The sequence below is a fragment of the Zonotrichia leucophrys genome, chromosome 3 (assembly GCF_028769735.1).
Source record: "Zonotrichia leucophrys gambelii isolate GWCS_2022_RI chromosome 3, RI_Zleu_2.0, whole genome shotgun sequence".
In the NCBI taxonomy this organism is placed as follows: domain Eukaryota; kingdom Metazoa; phylum Chordata; class Aves; order Passeriformes; family Passerellidae; genus Zonotrichia; species Zonotrichia leucophrys.
Window position 1 is genome coordinate 13,021,009 of NC_088172.1, and position 18,055 is coordinate 13,039,063.

General features: G+C 34.0%; 1 protein-coding gene across 5 annotated transcripts in view; it reads left to right on the forward strand.

Moving 5' to 3' along the window:
* The window catches only part of SENP6 (SUMO specific peptidase 6), a 70,859-nt gene that overhangs the window by 39,361 nt on the left and 13,443 nt on the right, over positions 1-18,055 (forward strand). For 3 of the 5 annotated variants that reach the window (XM_064707419.1, XM_064707418.1, XM_064707421.1), the window contains 13 exons: positions 2,525-2,595; positions 3,879-4,018; positions 6,349-6,751; positions 7,596-7,763; positions 7,868-8,100; positions 10,576-10,746; positions 11,622-11,664; positions 13,227-13,406; positions 15,236-15,462; positions 16,054-16,160; positions 16,246-16,362; positions 17,202-17,324; positions 17,553-17,645. In XM_064707419.1, coding sequence (XP_064563489.1) covers positions 2,525-2,595; positions 3,879-4,018; positions 6,349-6,751; positions 7,596-7,763; positions 7,868-8,100; positions 10,576-10,746; positions 11,622-11,664; positions 13,227-13,406; positions 15,236-15,462; positions 16,054-16,160; positions 16,246-16,362; positions 17,202-17,324; positions 17,553-17,645 — 2,076 coding nt within the window. The remainder of the gene's footprint in view (positions 1-2,524; positions 2,596-3,878; positions 4,019-6,348; positions 6,752-7,595; positions 7,764-7,867; positions 8,101-10,575; positions 10,747-11,621; positions 11,665-13,226; positions 13,407-15,235; positions 15,463-16,053; positions 16,161-16,245; positions 16,363-17,201; positions 17,325-17,552; positions 17,646-18,055) is intronic. The other 2 variants (XM_064707422.1, XM_064707420.1) reach the window with 1 other exon arrangement.

The window sequence follows — 18,055 nt, forward strand, 5'->3', positions numbered from 1 at the left end:
AAAACTTGGTGGTGGTGTGCTCTTCCTTTCTCTTTATGGGCTTTTCAGGAAAGGAAAGTAGTAGAACGTGCCTAAAGTTGCTGCCCTCTTGTGGAAGGGTTGTCACTTCTCCAAGAAAGCTTTATTTGTAAAAAAAATTTTTTAGCTGAAATCTCAAATTAAATAGTTTTTAAAGTTATCTTCACTTTTCTTTCTAATTCAAAGCAACTTCAAGCCTGACCTTGAATTGCTAACCACACTGAAGTGTGATGGGAAGCCTCAGTTGTCTTGGAGCTGATTTTTTGTGACTTGGGTTTGGGTATTAATGGTTCACTCTGAGTATATGAGTTCTATATTGTGGGAGAGGAAAGATACACTTTATTTTTTGCTACCACTCCTGTGTTCTTGCAAGTGTTTGGCTGTTTAGTAGCTATAAATTTGAGTCTATGCTGCTAACATAAAATTCAGATGGGGGTAGATAATGCTAGTGTATTCTGATTTATTGTAAAATAATTATTTAGCCTTATATGGTAAATAATGAATTTATCATCTTAATAAGATAAATATGTTTTGCATATTAAAAATGTAATAGAAATGTGTGGTTCTTAGAAGAAAAATTGCAAGTTAGAAATGTCCAGGGACCTTGAATGGTGAACTACATTTAAAAGAAATTTTAGTACTCTAAATCTGCCATATTATTTGCTTTATTGTTTGCTTTCAATTAAATGACAAGTAGTTTCAATATTGTTTCTCTTAAATGTCATTTAAGTTTTAAATATCTTAAACGTCTTATAGAAGATATTTTTTCCAGAAGTAATTATGTTCAAAACAAGATTTACTGTTGTGAAATACTAGTGAAAGATAGTTATGACACGTGACACAACAGCTTGCACACCCTTACTGCAGTGTTTATAGTTTTCAAATCTAAAATGATGTTACAGCTTTTTTTTACTTTTTAGAATGTCATGAGCTTTGGTTTTGATAGTACAGCTTCTCATAATGATGAGTTTGAGCTCTCCCTTTTATTTCCACTCATTCTGCTTAGAGTAACTCCATGTGTTTGAATTGTTAAGGAAAATTATATAAAAATACATGCGTTGAATTTATGAATAAATATTCATACAGTTTCCAATTTTGATTTTGAAAATTCTGGGGGAGAAGGATCGCTCCAGAAACACATTTGACACAGTCAGTAACAAATTACATAATCTGTCATCTGTGATATGTTTGCCAGCAGTCATGATAAAGTACTATGACATCTCTAGATTGTGAGTAGCCACACTTGTTTCTCAGTCCTTCTTTCTGCCAGAATGTACTTTAAAGCTGCAGCCTATCAACACAGTCAGATGTGTTTGTTATTAGGTAAGAAGTGTCTCAAAGGACATTGTAGATTAATCTTGTTCCAAATATATTAATTAATAATGTTACCTAGAAATGCAGAAAATTCAAAGGTTTTATCATTTGATGCATTAGGAAATGTTGTGCAGAAAGAAATAACTGAAGCTAAAGCCTTCTTCAGCCATAGCCAAATTTTTTGTCAGATGGGTCCTCAAAATTTAGCTGTTAGTGGTGATGTTACTGCCTGCAGCTGTTGGCTTTGCCCTCTTGCTGTTGATTAATGTCCTTGTAATCAGAGGTAGGAGTATGGGACACGTGTGACCCATTTGCAGCCAGTGCTTAACTTTCCAATAAAACCAGTTTCTGGTGAGTTTGCTGACAGGGCCTCCCATGTTTCAGATGTGTGCCATCCTCTGTTATGACAAGAATAGTAATCTGAGCTGCAGTGCTCAGAGCTCTGAGAAAGACAAGTGCTACAAACAGTAACCCACATGCACTGGGCTTTAGGAATCTTAATTTGCTATCAGCATGATTTGACACACATGCCTGTAAACTGAAAACATCTTTCAGGAGACTCACATCTTGCAATAATGCCAAATATTACATTAATTTGCAGAAAAATATGTAATGTCTATATTATGCAAGTTATACCAATAAAATACTTACTATCCAGTAATTTGTCTATATTACAATATTTTAAAAACAAATATATAGGAACCACATCTGCTGTGTTGTTCTTTCTGGTTTTTGGCCATAACAATTTTTGATATCGGATCTCCTTCCTCTGTTTTGCATCTTCTCTTCCTGTTTCTTAAGTTATGGAACTTGTGGAATCTACTTCAATATTAAAATAATATTTGGGTTTTTTTCTTGGTTTTTGAAAGTATCTGTCTTGAATTTCATGAATGAGGAGGAGGAGAAGATGCAGGCTTCAATATTTGGAAGCTTGTGTGTAAAAGTGACAGACTCCAGAACTATTGATTATTACAGATCAGAAACATTATTCATTATTTAGATCAGAAACACTTCCAAAACTTTTATTGTGGCTGATAATACTTTTTTATGTGTACAAATAGCATGTAATAGGAGAAGTTACTTATTTGTAGCTTTCAGATACATTTCAGGTTTGTTTTGTTCATGTGTAATTGTGACTAAATTATAATGGTGTCTGTTAAAAGAACAACCATACGTCTAATTCATTTTCCAGAAAAGAATACCCACCTCAGCTTCAGAAAGTGGAGGCAGACCACATTAGGTTTCCACAGTCTCAAGGAGTGGGTAAGTTACCTTTAGAGTTCTCACTTCTTCTCAGCGGAATAATTTTTTAATACCTGATTTGGGTCGGTGTGTTGCCAAATCTTATACAACCTTTAGTATATGTACTTACAGCCTTAGCTCATGTTATTCTACTTTTGTACAAGTTTGTGCATGAAGGGATGATTTTGCCCTTCTTCACAGATTTCTGCAACTAGTTCAGTCATGTAATAATTTTAAATTAGGCTTAGTTATTTTAAAAGTGTAATTATTAGGCTAGTTATTTTAAAAGCAACAGAAATAGGGAACATTTGGGATCATAAAGTTGAAGATGGAACAGATCTCCAGAGTTAATTAGTCTGAGCCCAAACCCCCAGCTTGTTTGTGAATTATTGTTGAGGAACTTCTGTAGCAGTGTTAGTACAAGAAAAATGCTACATAATAACCAGCACTTGGTATGAAGTGTATTCATACACTGAGGGAGTTAATAAAAGAACCAGCATCAGCTCTGTACCTCAGCTAAAACGTGCTCTTACATCGTTGTTAGATGCAACAACCTCACTGTTGGAGGTGCAGTACAAAAAATATAGTTTGGTTTCAGGTGTGGAAATTGTGAAACTGGAAAAGAAAATACCCTGTGTTTGTTAAGCTTTGTTAGCATAGATACAGTCTGTAAACCTGCTGCATAGGTTTACAGCTGCATAGTGGCCTGCACTGGCAAGTTCTACTGTGCCATTTTAGGTTAATGTTAAGTAGATCTTCAGCAGTGCTACTCTAAAGTAACTTAGGGAAAAGCCTCACCTATTATTAATTCTTTTTCAAAAATGAGCCATTCTTTAGTTTTGAGATGTCTTCTCCTAGTTGGATGTTTGTGAGACCTTCAGTATGTATATTGAAACAGTGTTCATATATATATTTAAAAAACAGCCTCAAAACAAGTTCTGTGGTATAATAGTATAATCTAGCATCCTCTCCTATTTTTGGCAATAGACCCTCCACTTGATTTGTAATGAGGTTAGCATAGATTTGCAAATCCAAAGCTTCTTGAAAGATACAAGATAAAAATTGTCAGTGAGCAACCCTGCAATAGTATTACTAAAACTACATTTTGAAGTTACTTTGGGGAATGTTATTTTTTAGTCATACAACAAATCATGATACGTTTGAAACAGTGTAGATTTTTGAGGTTTAAAAATGTGTTTATGTTTAGTTCAAGTTAGTGTATGTAAAAAAGTAAGATGATCATAATTATAACAGTATAGGAGTGGACATTTCTTGTTAATGTTTTTGCATCTTTTCCCTTCTAGACAGTGTAATGGAAAGTACAGATGACTCTGAATCAGAATCTGTCATTAAAAGAAAGGTGCGACAGAAAAGTCATTGCAAGTCATATCAATCTGACTTGAGTCTATCTTCTGCTACAAAAAAATGCTTAACTCAGCCAACGGTAGGTTATATTTTAAAAATATGTAAACTCTTGTTAAATTTTTAAAAGCTGTTGCTTATTTTAAAAACAGACATTCAGGAGTAAAACAAATCGAGGTTTTAAAAATCCATAGAGTTGGGAGGAAGATTTACATAATTAAAAAAAGTTACAGTGATAGAGATATTTAAGTGTTAATATTCGGGCTAGTTGTGAAATATTTATTTTCTGACTTGAACAGACAGAAGCTGCACTGAAAAGAAATCTTGATTTTATTGAATAGCTGACCGATAAACCAGAGATTGATAATTTTAATTTGCTGAAATAGAGGAATAATTTTTTGCTCTTTGACAGGTTCTTTTTTTCTGTGTCGTGATTTTCTATACTCAGAACAGTAAAGATTAAAGTACTGCAAAGATGCAAGTATTTTTTATTAAGTTGCTCACTTTTTCAGTGAGAATAGTTCCTTAGGTATCCAAATGACATTCTCTGATCTACATGCAACCAACCAGGATGTTTCTGTCAGGAACTTGTTTGAATATCAAATGTAAAATACTTTGGAAATTGCTTTAAGGCTCTCTGTAGTTTATCAGCTTCCCAGGCTACTATGGAAGTTTCATAATGCACACATACAGGTCACGTTGTTTGACTGTCAAAGCAAAATCTCCTGTGAGGAGTTCATGGTTTAAAAAAAAAAAATCTATGATTTTTATATATGCTTAGCTTTTGTTTGAAACACCTGGTACCACTGCTTGGCATTTCCATTGCTTATTTAATTAATTAATGTGATGTTAATAAAAAAACTGGTTTAAAATTTTTGGCATGTAGTTGAAGTAGAGGGGTGTGATTACTCTATCCTTAAGATCCTCCAGGTACTCTTGTTGCCTTCTCTTGAATATTTTTAATGTCTGATTGAAATTCTTCAATGTGATAAGCAGTATCTTTCTAAGAACTACATCCTGTAACAGCACTGAGGCACAATGCTGGTTTACATTTTAGCTTGGTATCATCCCACAGCTCAGATTGTAAGGGTCTGATATATTTTATATGCTTGGGTTGTTTTGCTTCTGTTTCTCTACAGTATGTGTAGCTTTGTTAAATTACAGAAATTTTGTAAAAATAATATGTTGTCATTGTATGATTTTGATCTTGAAATTTGGGGTTTGAAATTACTTACCACACTTGTGGAAGTCCTCTTTTGGAGGCGTGTTCATGGCTGGGAGAGTGGGGAGAGGTGTAAATTGTGAAAGCTGTTTTCAGAGTAGATACTGAAAGTTTTTGGTGGGATGTAGGTGTTTGTTGCCTTCAGTAGTTCACAGTACAGTGGTTATGTTGTTTGAATTCAGTGCTCCAGGAGAGAATAACATACACTAAATTTTCATCTCTAAAGATGTCCTGTATTCACTTTGGTACTCGTTCTGTAGTTCATATATTATAGAAGTCCAAGTTCTACACTTATAATACAAAACTAAGTGGGACCTAGTGAATGTGAGAAAAACAAAAGACATCTGTCTTTGTAGTGATAGGATACATTTTTCCTTGTAACCCCTGCTTGCTTCTTGAAAGTTTGGGGAACTCCTATTCCTCAAGTCCTATTTTCTTCTCTGTGACACATGACTCTAGAGCAATGATATGTACTTTGCCTTTTCTTCATCTCCCTTGAGGAGTGAATTTTCCTGCATGCCTTTCCGGGCTGTTAAAAGATACCTTGGAAGGACAGATAAGTTGAACCTACAAAGTTTCTTCAAATCCTCTCCAGTATTGCTCTAAGGATCTGTAGGTTATTTTGTCCCATGGAACTGTTTTTACAGAAATAGTGTAATTGCACCACCTTGCTGATGGATATATGTATCTGAACAGTGTGGAGGGTTTTGTTTATGGAAGAAAATACAAGAAGAAAAATCTGAATTGTCCAACATGAATCACTTAAAAAAATTGTAACAAATGACATTTGTTCCTTTTAGAACATTTTTCATTTTCTTAAATGTAATAAAAAATTAAGCTGTCTTTTAATGTTTGCTTTCTCTACTTACTGTAATGGCTAATGTTGTGTTGTCAATTTCCACTGGGTATTATGAACAATTTTTCACCAGAAGGGTTTTCAAGCATTGGAAGAGGATGGCCAGGCATGTGGTTGAGTCACTGTCCCCAGAGATATTTAAAAGACATGTAGATGTGGCACCTGGGGATATGGTTTGGTGATGAGAGTTGTGTTAATAATTGGACTTGATGATATTAAAGGTCTTTTCCAACCTAAGTGATTGTATGATTAACTCTGAACAGAAATCAAGTACAAGATCTGGAAATTGTGTCTTTCTGCTTACATTTACTGATTGTGTGTTTTTCTCCTTTAGCTTTTGGAACAGATTGATTATTCTACTGAATGCCCAAACTGTGGGAAGGCAAATGAAAATCAGACCAAATGCCGACATTGTGAAAGTGCTTCTGTAAAGGATTTGCAAAGAGTCTCCAGACAAACTGTAACATTAAGTGAATCTGTGGGACCTTTATCACGTTCTTCAATACATCAGAATTCACCAGGGCAAAAATCTTCAGGTACAGGGTTCAGCACAAAGAAGTTTTATAGTTCTGCTGTTGGAAAAGGTCCAGCGGATATTCTACTGAGTAACGAGGTTGTAGGACATTCTATGTTACGACAGAATGGAAAAATTGGTCTTATAACTGGGACAAAAAATCCTAAAATTACAGGAAGCTTAAGACAGAGGAGTACAAGACCATCTGAATTAAATGATCCAAGTAAGTACCTTTTTATGAACACAGCCATTAGCTGGAAACACAGAATATTGTATAGTGAAGGAACTGTTTGTGCAGGTTTACATAACTGATGTTGCATGGAATATTTTTGTGTGTGTTCTTGGGAAAGTGGGACAGAACTTTTAATAATTTCCTTTTTGTATGCAGAGGTACTCTTCAAGAAAGGTGAACATTGGGGAAAACAAAAATTATTTTGTGAATTTTTTTCTTTTGTTTGTTTTTAAAAAAATACTTATGTTTGGGATATTGGAAAAACCAGTATTCTTAGCAGAATTCCATCCTTCATTCGCCCAAGGAGAAAGACAGTATTTGATTTTTATTTTATGTTTTCTTTCCTGTTTTCTTCTAAACTATTTATCTATTTAAATTTCATAATTTGTAAAATGTTAATTTCTGTGCTTTCTCTTTGAAAACTCAGTAAGCAGGAAGGATGGAGTAAAGGAAATTATGTGTCTGGTTCTGCGCTTAGTTTATTAGACCATATTTTCCTACTGATTTGAATGATTTCAGACATAATTTCTTTTGTCAGTTTTTAGGTTGTATTACTTACTGTCAATTCTTGACTGAACCATGTTCACTTCTGTCTAGAGGTAGATTAATGTTACTCATTTTTTGTATAGTTAGTTATAAGAAATCAAAAACAAGGCAGAGAGTCCTTGCAACCAGATTCCAAATAAACATTAGTTAAAAACATAATATAATTATATATGTGGATTTTTTTTGGCCCTGCAGGACAATGACATAAATTATTTCTGACGTATTACTTGAAAAGAAATTTCTGTTGCGAAAAGATATAGTGGTTGAGAATGTAACATTTTCTGTTTAGTTGTTTTGTCTAGTGATGATGATGAGGACGAGAATAGTGGCAGCACTAGGAGCATGGAGAGCATTTCACCTCATCCTGCAGATTCAGCCTGCTCCTCCCTATGTCCTTCTGCAGGAAAGGTGGAAGCAGCATTAAAGGAGAACAGTTGTGGAATAGAACAGAGAATAGGTAGTATAGAAATTGCCAACACACTAGCAAGAAAAGCCAAAAATGAAAAAAGAAATTTGTTGCAGAAAAATGTAGTGGTTGAGAATGTAATATTTTCTGTTTAGTTGTTTTGTCTAGTGATGATGATGAGGACGAGAATAGTGGCAGCACTAGGAGCATGGAAAGCATTTCACCTCGTCCTGCAGATTCAGCCCGCTCCTCCCCAGCTCCTTCTACAGGAAAGGTGGAAGCAGCATTAAAGGAGAACAGTTGTGGAATAGAACAGAGAATAGGTAGTATAACAACAGATACAGAAATTGCAGTCACACTACCAAGAAAAGCAAGAATGAAAGATCAGGTACTATTTAATGCTTTGTTTAAAGAAAACAGAATCAAATAATAAATGGAATATGTGAAGGCTTGTTTTGTATTGTTAGAAGTTGACTGTATTTGATTGTTTTTCTTACTCAGCAGCTCATCAGGTCTCTCTGCATACTTAATACTGGAAACATAAGAAAATGTGTTCATTACATTTTTACAAGCATTCAAAATGATTTTAATTATGCTGTTAAAATAAATGCTTCTGTGTTGCATGTTTACTCTTTTGAGACTCTACAGGAGTTCTCTGTGAAGCTCAAGGTCTCAGTTTGCAGCAGAATGTCAGTACCAGCTGTTGCCTGTTGAGACTTTCTGAAGTTAAACATGAAAAGAGACACTGGGATCAATAATGGTCCTTCAAAATTAAAATGCTTTGACAACTCTAGCAGTTTATAGCACTTATTTTAGGACTTTTGTGGTGCAGCTTGTGTTTTTTAGTTGAGTACTACTGTAAGAATTGGATAAGCAAAGACAAAAAAATACTCCATGAGCACACCTTAAGTGTGGCCAAGGGAGAGAGTTTTCATACTGTGTTAAAAGCCATCTCAGTAGTGAGCCACAAAGAGGAATAAATTCCATGTGGCAATTGGTAGTGGAATAATGGTGCTGATTAAAACAATTCCTGACTCACTTGTCCAGTTTCACTATTGAGAGTTTGATTCAACAAGAGAATCCGATCAGATTTCCAGTTCTTTGAGTTAGAACACTAAAGTACTGATGCCAAAACCTTCTTGCTATGCTGAGATTCAGAAGCCAACATTCTAGTGCTGCAGCTGATGAAGTTATGGATGTTTATAATATGTTGTATAATTAGTCACCACTATTAGCATGAAGCTGTGAACCTCCAGCCTGCAATAAAACTGTGAGGCTCAAGGCTTGGATTATAAATAGTTCTTGAATTAAGTTATTCTGGCAGTATGCTGAATTAATTGAAAGCATTACATTGTGAAGGCACTGGTGTCTGACTTCTGAAACTCTCTCAAATGTTTTTTTTGTATATCCATATGTTCCTGTTCACTAGTCTTTACAAACCAGTTCTAATACTAGATGTTAGATTATTTTAGAGTCCAAGCTTACTTTTGAAAATGAAGGAAATAAAAAATTGTTTGTGAAATATAACACAAATTTTACATTGATTGAATTAATCTACCAAGATTTGGAGATATCAGAGCAATTTTCTTAGATATAATAGAAAAAGCTTTATTCAACTTTCTCTCAAAATATTGATTGTTTACTGAAGAGACTAGTTGAATATAGCATCACTTCAGACTTTGCTGTTTTATTGATTGTTTCTGATTTGTTTTGAACTTTTAATAACATTTAACCAGTCCAGCAGACAAAAAGGAAAGCCTGTTTTCAACAAGAGACCTAGGAAAACATTTTAATTACAGGGATTTAGAATCCCTACCTTCTTCAGTGTATAAAATGAAGGAAGCATGCAAAAGTAGACTTTGAATTATTGCCAAGATAGGTTAGTCATTCAGGACTTTGAAATAATTTTCGAGATTTAGTCTTAACAGAAACACTGAATCCCTTAGAATGTTTTTTCTGTGGGAGTTTAATTGCATTTTGTAACGAAAATGAATGTTTATTTATGGGCAGCTTTATGAAACAATATAAATACCAAAGAAAAGACTAGTGTGCAGAAAATCCTCCAACAAAATAGAGCAATATAAGCAATACAACAGATAAATATATTTATAGGCTGGCTATCAGCAGGCTTTATTTCATTGCAATAGGTTTTTTGGTAGGATAATTCTGTTGGTTAACAGGATACTTCATTGAGATTACAGCTTAAACTAGCATCTAGAGACTTTTCTTGAACTGGGGCCAAACACCACATGGCCTTCTTTCAATGTTTAGTCTTCTGACCTTGGAATCTATCCTAAAACCATCTTAGCTCTGTAGAGATGCCTTAAGGAAGTTTGATTGTGCTTATTTATTTATGTTACTTGAAGACTGTATTCTGGTGACGTGGTGATGCAATGTACTTCAAGAATTAGTTACCAAAAGCTTGGATTCACAAAAACGGAAATAAAAAATTAAACCACCAGCATTGTGGTGGTTTTACAGCATTAGTGCTTTTTTATCTAAATAAAACATATTAAAAATAACTTTGCTTTGCTAGACTGCATAGTGTTTCCAAAAGATAAAAATAAATTGGTTTTGGCAATTTAGAAGCACTATTTGTGATTTGGAAATGTCATTAAAGTGTCTACAAGTGTCAGGTTACCTTTTATTTTCTTCTTGAATGTAGCAATATTAACATCTTCAGGTGTTAAAAAAAGTCTTTTAGGAATTATCTCCCTTCTGCATATGTTTGAGACGGATGCTCTAGTAAGTAATCCTGTTGACCAACAGAAAATTAGCTAAACATTTAGTCATTAGTTTCAACGAGCTTGATTTAGCAATAAACCTTGGTGAGACATTCTGAAACCTGAAAATTACTTTTCAGTTTGGGAACATTGTGTCTAACACTCCAATAAAACGGCGCAAAGTTATTTCTCAAGAGATGGTGACCGAGGCCGTGCCTGTAAATTACCAAAACTCCTGTGAAAGCGTCATCCTGAACTGCCGAAGCATTCGAATAGGAATGCTGCGCAGAATGGTCGTGGAGCCTGTGATTGTGAGTACCCTTGCTCTCGCACAGCTTGCTTTTCAGGCTTTGTTGGATAGTGAATTTTTGTATTTGAACAACATAATATTTTGCCTTTGTCTGGGGAGCAGTAAGTTTGTCTTTAATTTCAGAGGCTGTGATTTTCAGAGAACCTCAAATTACTGCTACTCTCTATCACATGCAGTCTAGCTCAGGTTCTTAATAGAAATGCTGTGTGCAGTACTCTGAAAGAACTTGTCTGCATGCTGAGGGGAGGTTATGGGCTAGCATGCATTTGTTAAAAAAATTGAAAACAACAGCTACGAGAAGTAGATAGGTGCAAGGAAGAAGCATTGTCCTAAAGGTGAATAATTTTACTTCTACAATTTTTTTTTTTTTAATTTTGGTCAGCCTTGTGAGGTACATGGAGTTTTCAAAGAGTCCTTGAATGTTAGTTGTATGCAGTCAGCCAGAATAGAATGGATACTTCTTGCTGGAATAACCACAGAAACAGCAGCATTGTTACGTGTTCTTTCCACCTCGCTACAAAACACTGTTGTTTGATTCACCTAAATACTGATAGATGACATTTGCTTTTGAAGAAATAGAAATTGTGTATTTTTCAGAGTATTGAAGTTTTTGAAAACTGAGTACTTCACAAAGATCTAAAGTTTAAACAGTCTGTATGACTGAACGAGACTAGAGTAGCAAAGAATGTGCTTGACTCAAGTTGTGCTAAAATGTACATTTTGTTTTTTCTTAAAACTTGCATTCTAAATGTTAATTTTTTAATGTTTATTACTTATATACTAAGTCCATTGAAGTATGTTTGCTAACAGTTTGAAGGCTTTCTGCAATTAAAATTTGCAGAAGATGTGAGATCTTAAAATTGTGTTGTCTTTCAGTTTTGCCTGGATTATATCAAAATACGCCTCGAGAGTCAAGAAGGTAAGTACATTTTTCATTTTATGTTAGTACTCAATATATTTATTTTGAATTAAGTAACTCTGTCAAAGGTATTAATAAGTGAATCCTAATGTAAACTTTATTCTTGTTTTGTCATTTATGTAATAAATTATACTGGTGCCTGTAGTCAGATAAAAGAAAATGGAGAGTAGAAATTTGACCTGCCCTTTAACAAAAGTGATTAAAGCAAGAGCAACCCTCCTGTAAAATGTTAACTTTTTAAAACTTTATTAGTTCTTTAATTTCAGTGGTGTTAAGTAGACAATAAATGCCACACTGGTTTCTTGGACCTTTTCTGTCTAGATCTCTCTTCATAGTTTTGTCTCTAGTGTGAAAGTTGTGTATTTCATGTCACTGAAAGAAATAGTGACATAATTTGGAAAGGGTGAGTTACAACTCCTGCTCTGTTTCCTTTCTTTTCTTTTGTAGAGTTTTGCTCTGGGCCTGAAAAGCTTTGTTACCTTTTGTTAATCTTAAGTTGCATTCTTAAGATCCAGTCCTATTGAATGTTGCTGTTATTTGTAGAAGAGAACTGTTGTATTTTGTAGTTATTACATGCAGAAAAATGTCTCACAACTGTAAAGATAAGTGTAGCCTTTGCTCAGTCAAGTTTATATCTCATCTAAAGTACAGATGCGTAGAAACTGAGTTTTCATGCTTTAAATGCATTTTTAAAAATAAAACACTGAAGAGCTTAGTATAATTTGTAGAAAATAACTGTCAAGTTTTAGTTAAAACAGCTGTGTGGTGCAGTTATTTCCACGGCACCTAATTCATCAATAGCATCAAAATGGTGACCCATTAAATGCTGTGTCTGTTAGGGCACTTAGCACTTTACTGTTTTTTTGTTTTGTTTTGTTTTTGTTTGTTTTGGGGTTTTTTGTTTGTTTGGGATTTGTTTTTTTTTTTTTCTTTTGTTTGTTTGGGGTTTTTTTTTGTTTTGAGTTTTGCATGTATATCCACTTCTGTATCAAGTTTTATAATACAGTAAAACCTGTAAAAAACTTGACATTGGCATTGGCAGCATCCGATGTAGTGTTAAAATTCGACCATGTTACTGACATTTCTTTTGGGGAATAAATTAGGAGTAGTCCTTTATTCCCTCAGGCAATCAGATAATTTCTCTGCATGTGTTTATGCTTTTCTTTTTAAAGTTATTTTTCATATGAACTTGGGAACTTGGTCAAAGATAAATGTACAAAGAAAATTTCACAAACCTACTGTAAAATGTGTCATGGCAGTAGTTGCACATTTAAATCACTGGAAATTGTGGGGATTTTTTTCTGTGGAATAAAAAGAGTTGGTGGGCAGAAAACAGTTTGCTTCTGATGCCTTTCTTGTCATCTTCCAGATGCCATTGGAATATAGCCTGTCTTTTAAGACATGAAAAACCGTCACTTCTTGCATGCCTGTTAATTTTAAAGTTTTAAGTACTTAAGAAATTTAGTGAGCACATAGTGACTGCTTGTTAAAATCAAGGGGGACATTGTAAAGGAAACGTACAGATGTTTATTATATTTTTATATGTCATTATTTTCTCATAGAATCAGAAAGTGATATCAGAGAGATTAACCTGAAAACTTCAGAGCTTACTAAATGTGAATGGTGCAGTGTCCGAAAATTGCCAGTAGTTTTCCTACAAACAGTACCTTCAACCTGTAGCAGTCTGAGAGATCAACTGAAAATGAGTAAAGATAATGTCTGGTACGAATGCAAAGGAGACAGTAAGTAAAACAATTTTAATCTACTATTTACTTCAAATTGTAAATTCATGTTTTGGGTCACGAATGAGTGCATTAAGACTAAAAGGTTCATCGCTGGCTGGGGTGGCTGTAGTACTATTACCTTCCCAGGCTGAGAAAGAGTACAGTTCAGAACAGCTGGGCATCCTCTTTGTCCAGAAACAATTTAGTACAGATTTTTTCACTAATATTTGTACTGAATTAAAGCAAGTTGGTTTGATTAGTTTTTGTTTAGAAGCCTTTACATTTATATGTCAGCCTTTGTAATACTTCTGCCATCTGTGCTGTTCTGCTGACAGGCTTTAGTTTTAGTAAAACTGTTGTATAGGTTGGCTTGGGGTTTTTTTCTCCTGGCATACTTGTCATGATGATGTGAGATAGACAAATACCTGCTTGGAGAATATGTGGATTATCTTAATATATATTAAAATTGAATTTAATTTCTACATAATTTTCAAGGTCCTAGCATCTTAATATGCACGCCTGTTAAATGTGACATTTAGTCCTCTTTCTCTTCAATAGGCTTTTCTTCAGGTTAGATTTTGTGGTTATTTATACTTACACACAGTTTTGTACATACATGAATGCATTCAAACAGAGGAAGAATGCTTTCAGCAATTTTAGAATTGAGTGCTCCAATAGTACTGTGTAATAGTCTCATCTATGTCCTGTAAGAAGTATGAGCTGTAAGGAGTCTTCCAATTACAGAAGTAATTGGAGAGCATGCAGAAGGCTTGGACAAAATTCTGGGAGCAGGAATTAGACCCCAGGTGGATACAGGTGTTCACAAAAAAGAAGAAAGATGTCTGTGTGAGAATGGCTCTCAGCAGTGTCCCCACCTAGCTCTTCTCCCTGAGGCTGTGGCACAGAGGTTTATATCCAGCTGCTTTGTTGCATTTGATATGCAGGAGCACTTTGTGATAGCACACATGCTCTCTGCTTTGTAAGCAATGAAATTAATTAAAGCCTGTATCCAGAGCTGTGTAAGCAATTGTATGTACATGGCTAGCTCCCAAAACAGAACACCCAAAAGGCAGTTAGATATCTAAATTCTGTGTGCATTGGATTGGGAATTGTGCTGCTGAGGAATTATTTTTCTCAAGAGTTCGCATGCTGGGTTAAGAATGACCAAAGGGAAATGGTTATTCTTGTGTCTGAAAAATGGAAAAACAGGTCCTGGCAGCTCTCTGTTGGGCAGCAACATGAGACTGGGATTTGCAGCCTGAATTCTGTTACTTTTTCTGACTGTGTAGAATAATTCCTTTTAGTGCAATTTACTGCTTTTTGGTTTTTCAGATCATAAAAATGGATGATATTTATATAACAGCTCATTGATCTGAGTAATTCTCTCCAACTTCTTCAAAAACAGTGATGTTTATAGCACAGTCTTCTAGGATCAGAGAGGAAGTTACACCGAATATACAATTTTTAAATTGTAGTGAAATAATAGGGTAGGAACTCAGTAAGAAAAAGAGAAAGTATTGGTTACAGTCTTAGTCTCTGATAACAAAGATGTTATTTCAAAATATGTTTTAGCTTTGCATTAGTGTCATTTAAAAATTTATCCGATGTAATATTAACATTTCTTGATTAAAGTAGAATTTGAATGCACTCTTTGCAAATGCTGATAAAAAAGGTTTGGCAGTTAGTCCTTCTCTCTTGTCTGCTCACATCTGTATTACTTCTTACATACATTATCAGCAATGTGTACTCGTGTTGGCCTAAAATTCCATGAAATCTGTTCATAATTGCAATGTGCTTTATTTTATTTTATTCCTAAATGAATAATTTTCTCTCTGCTTTTTTTGCAGGCCAGGAAGAACAGTACATAATTTTAATTTTTGAAACTGGTCTTGATCCTCATGCAAATTCAATATTTGAAAAAATAATTATGGACATTGGTATCAGAAATAACATTTCTGACTTCTTTGTGAAAATCTCCTTTGAAGAAGCCAATGCCAGGCTTGTTGCATTTACTAAGTGCTTGGAGGACAATTCCAAAGGAAGCCCATCTCACAGAGAAAGCAAAATAAAAAACGTAACTATGTTTTTGTTTTAGAACTAAGTCATTGTGTTATATGGGTTACAAATACACTAAGGATAGTGTGTTAGTCAGCCAAAAAAAAATTCCATCAACTTTTCATGGCTTTTATATGAAAATTCCCAGACTGGTCCATGGTGGATTATGAAAATATGGGAAATAGTCTGTACATTCACAGTACTTTTTAGGGTGTTTAGTCTGATTGTAAAGTTATACAATGGTCCACAAGTAATGTTGATACTTAAAAATTATTAAGGGATGAGAAATCTTTACTATAATCAGACAACATAACTTTTTCCAACTGGTAAAATTACGGTATTTCAAACAAGAAATTAAGTTACACTGTTGTGGTTACAGTTAATTAATGCTTTCAATAAACAACTACCTTTTAAAGAATTAGAAAGTTTTGTGATTCTGCAAGAAATGAGCAAAGACCTAAGTGTAATAGATGAGGTAGGAAAGGAAAAAAACCCATAGACTTGAAGTTCTCAAAACAGATATTACACTGATGGACTTCACAAAGTTTTATTACCATTTCAATAAACTTGAGCACAGTATGCAATTTAATATTGACTGTATTCTCTCAAGGTTGCTTCTGAGTCCAAAATGCAGCAACGAAATAAACAGTTACCATTTTTTGATGATGATGAAGAAATTGGCGAACCACATACAGTATTTATTGGTCCTATAGAAAAGTAAGATATTTATTTTTGTCTGTAATAATTTTCTGAGGGGTTTTTGGCATTTCATACTTCTTATTGAATGTGTTTTTCTTCTCAGGTTGATAGTTTATCCACCTTCTCCAGCTAAAGGTGGTATTTCTGTGACCAACGAAGACCTCCATTGTCTAAATGAAGGAGAATTTTTAAATGATGTTATTATTGATTTTTATTTAAAGTAAGTTTTATTTCACATCAGTTTTTAGTCATCTTTTACTGTGAAACTTGAAAAGTTAACTTAACTTGAAAACTTAAAAATTCATAGGTCAACAATTATGTGTAGCTGTAATGTTAAAGGTTGTTTTTGATCTTGCAAGGAAGTTTGGTTCTTCTCTTGTCCTGCTTGACAGTGACGTTCTTACCTGGAGAAAGGTTCTTTGAACTTTTTAACATCTCAAGAGCAAATTTAACTGGAAAAAAAAAAAGGCTTTTTAAAAGTTCAGTTGTTCTTTCCAGAGTAGCTGTGTTTCCTGGAATTTGTTTTGATTAATGTAATACATAAGTTAATTTTGTGCTGTCACTGAGGCTACAGATGTTAGAATTATATTAAATTGTTACATGCTGCAGATTTTATGCCACACGTAAAGTGTGTATGTGTATTTTTCAGTCTATTAACATATTTTAGAAGTAAAAATCAAATGAACATGTCACTCTTGGGACTGTTTGGAGTTCTGGTGGCTCAAATACAATATACAGGTCTCTTAGATAGGTATTTATGTAAAAACTCCTTGAAAATTTGTTTTCCTGCCATGAAACAAAAATAAATGCAAGAACAGTAGAAGAGCTTGTTGATTGAGCAGAGCAATAACATCTTGAAATATTAATACCTTGAAATATTTACATATGTTTTGCATTAATTAGTTACTGTGAATAGTCAGCTCCAAATAGCTGTTCTGTGAGAAGCTGCTACAATTTGGTGGGGAGCACCTGTTAGCAGTCCTTTTTACTCTGTTGCTGAGTACTTTGAATTAAAACCTCCATTATTTTTTCTTTATTTTCTTTTTTTTAACTAATTAGGTATTTGGTACTTGAAAAGCTGAAAAAAGAAGATGCTGATAGGATACATGTGTTCAGTTCATTCTTCTATAAACGCCTTAATCAAAGAGAAAGAAGAAATATTCATGAAACTTCAAACCTTTCGTAAGTGTTGATAAGTCAGTTTAACATAGAGCTAATGCAATGAAGATTCTTAACAACAGATGCTATACAGAGAGAAGTAAACAGAACTGTAGGAAACATCCAGATTTGTAGCAGACATAGAATATCCCTTGAAAATCTTAACAACCTGTTAAGGTGAAAATATCTGGAAAATGCTCCCTCAAGTAAAATAAGCCACCCTACAAATTGTATGTTGATTTCTTCTTTCAGAATACAGCAGAAGCGACATGGGCGGGTAAAAACGTGGACACGGCATGTTGATATTTTTGAGAAAGATTTCATTTTTGTTCCCCTTAATGAAGCGTAAGTGAGCATACTTTTTTATCACATTTGGTAAATGCTTAAGCTTCATAATTCTGAAATTGAAAGTTACATTACAATAAGAATTGAAGTTAAAAATTAAGAGAATAAACATCTTTTTCCAGGTGATAAAAATCAGGTAGTTATGTAAGACCTTTAAATGTTGTAGTATAAGAATTATCAGACAATATAAAGACAGCTGAAATTAACTTCTGTGAGTACTTTTTCTAGATTTTACCTCATTCTCTTGCATTCTTTCTTCTAAGCTTCTGACATTGGTAACTTTTGGATTTATCATTTTTAGTCCTTTCTAATGAGACCTCTCTGGTATAGATGGGATCTTTAGTTACAATAAATGGGTATTGAAAGAAATTTTCATTGAAAATCACTACTTGAGAACTTTATTCTTTTTA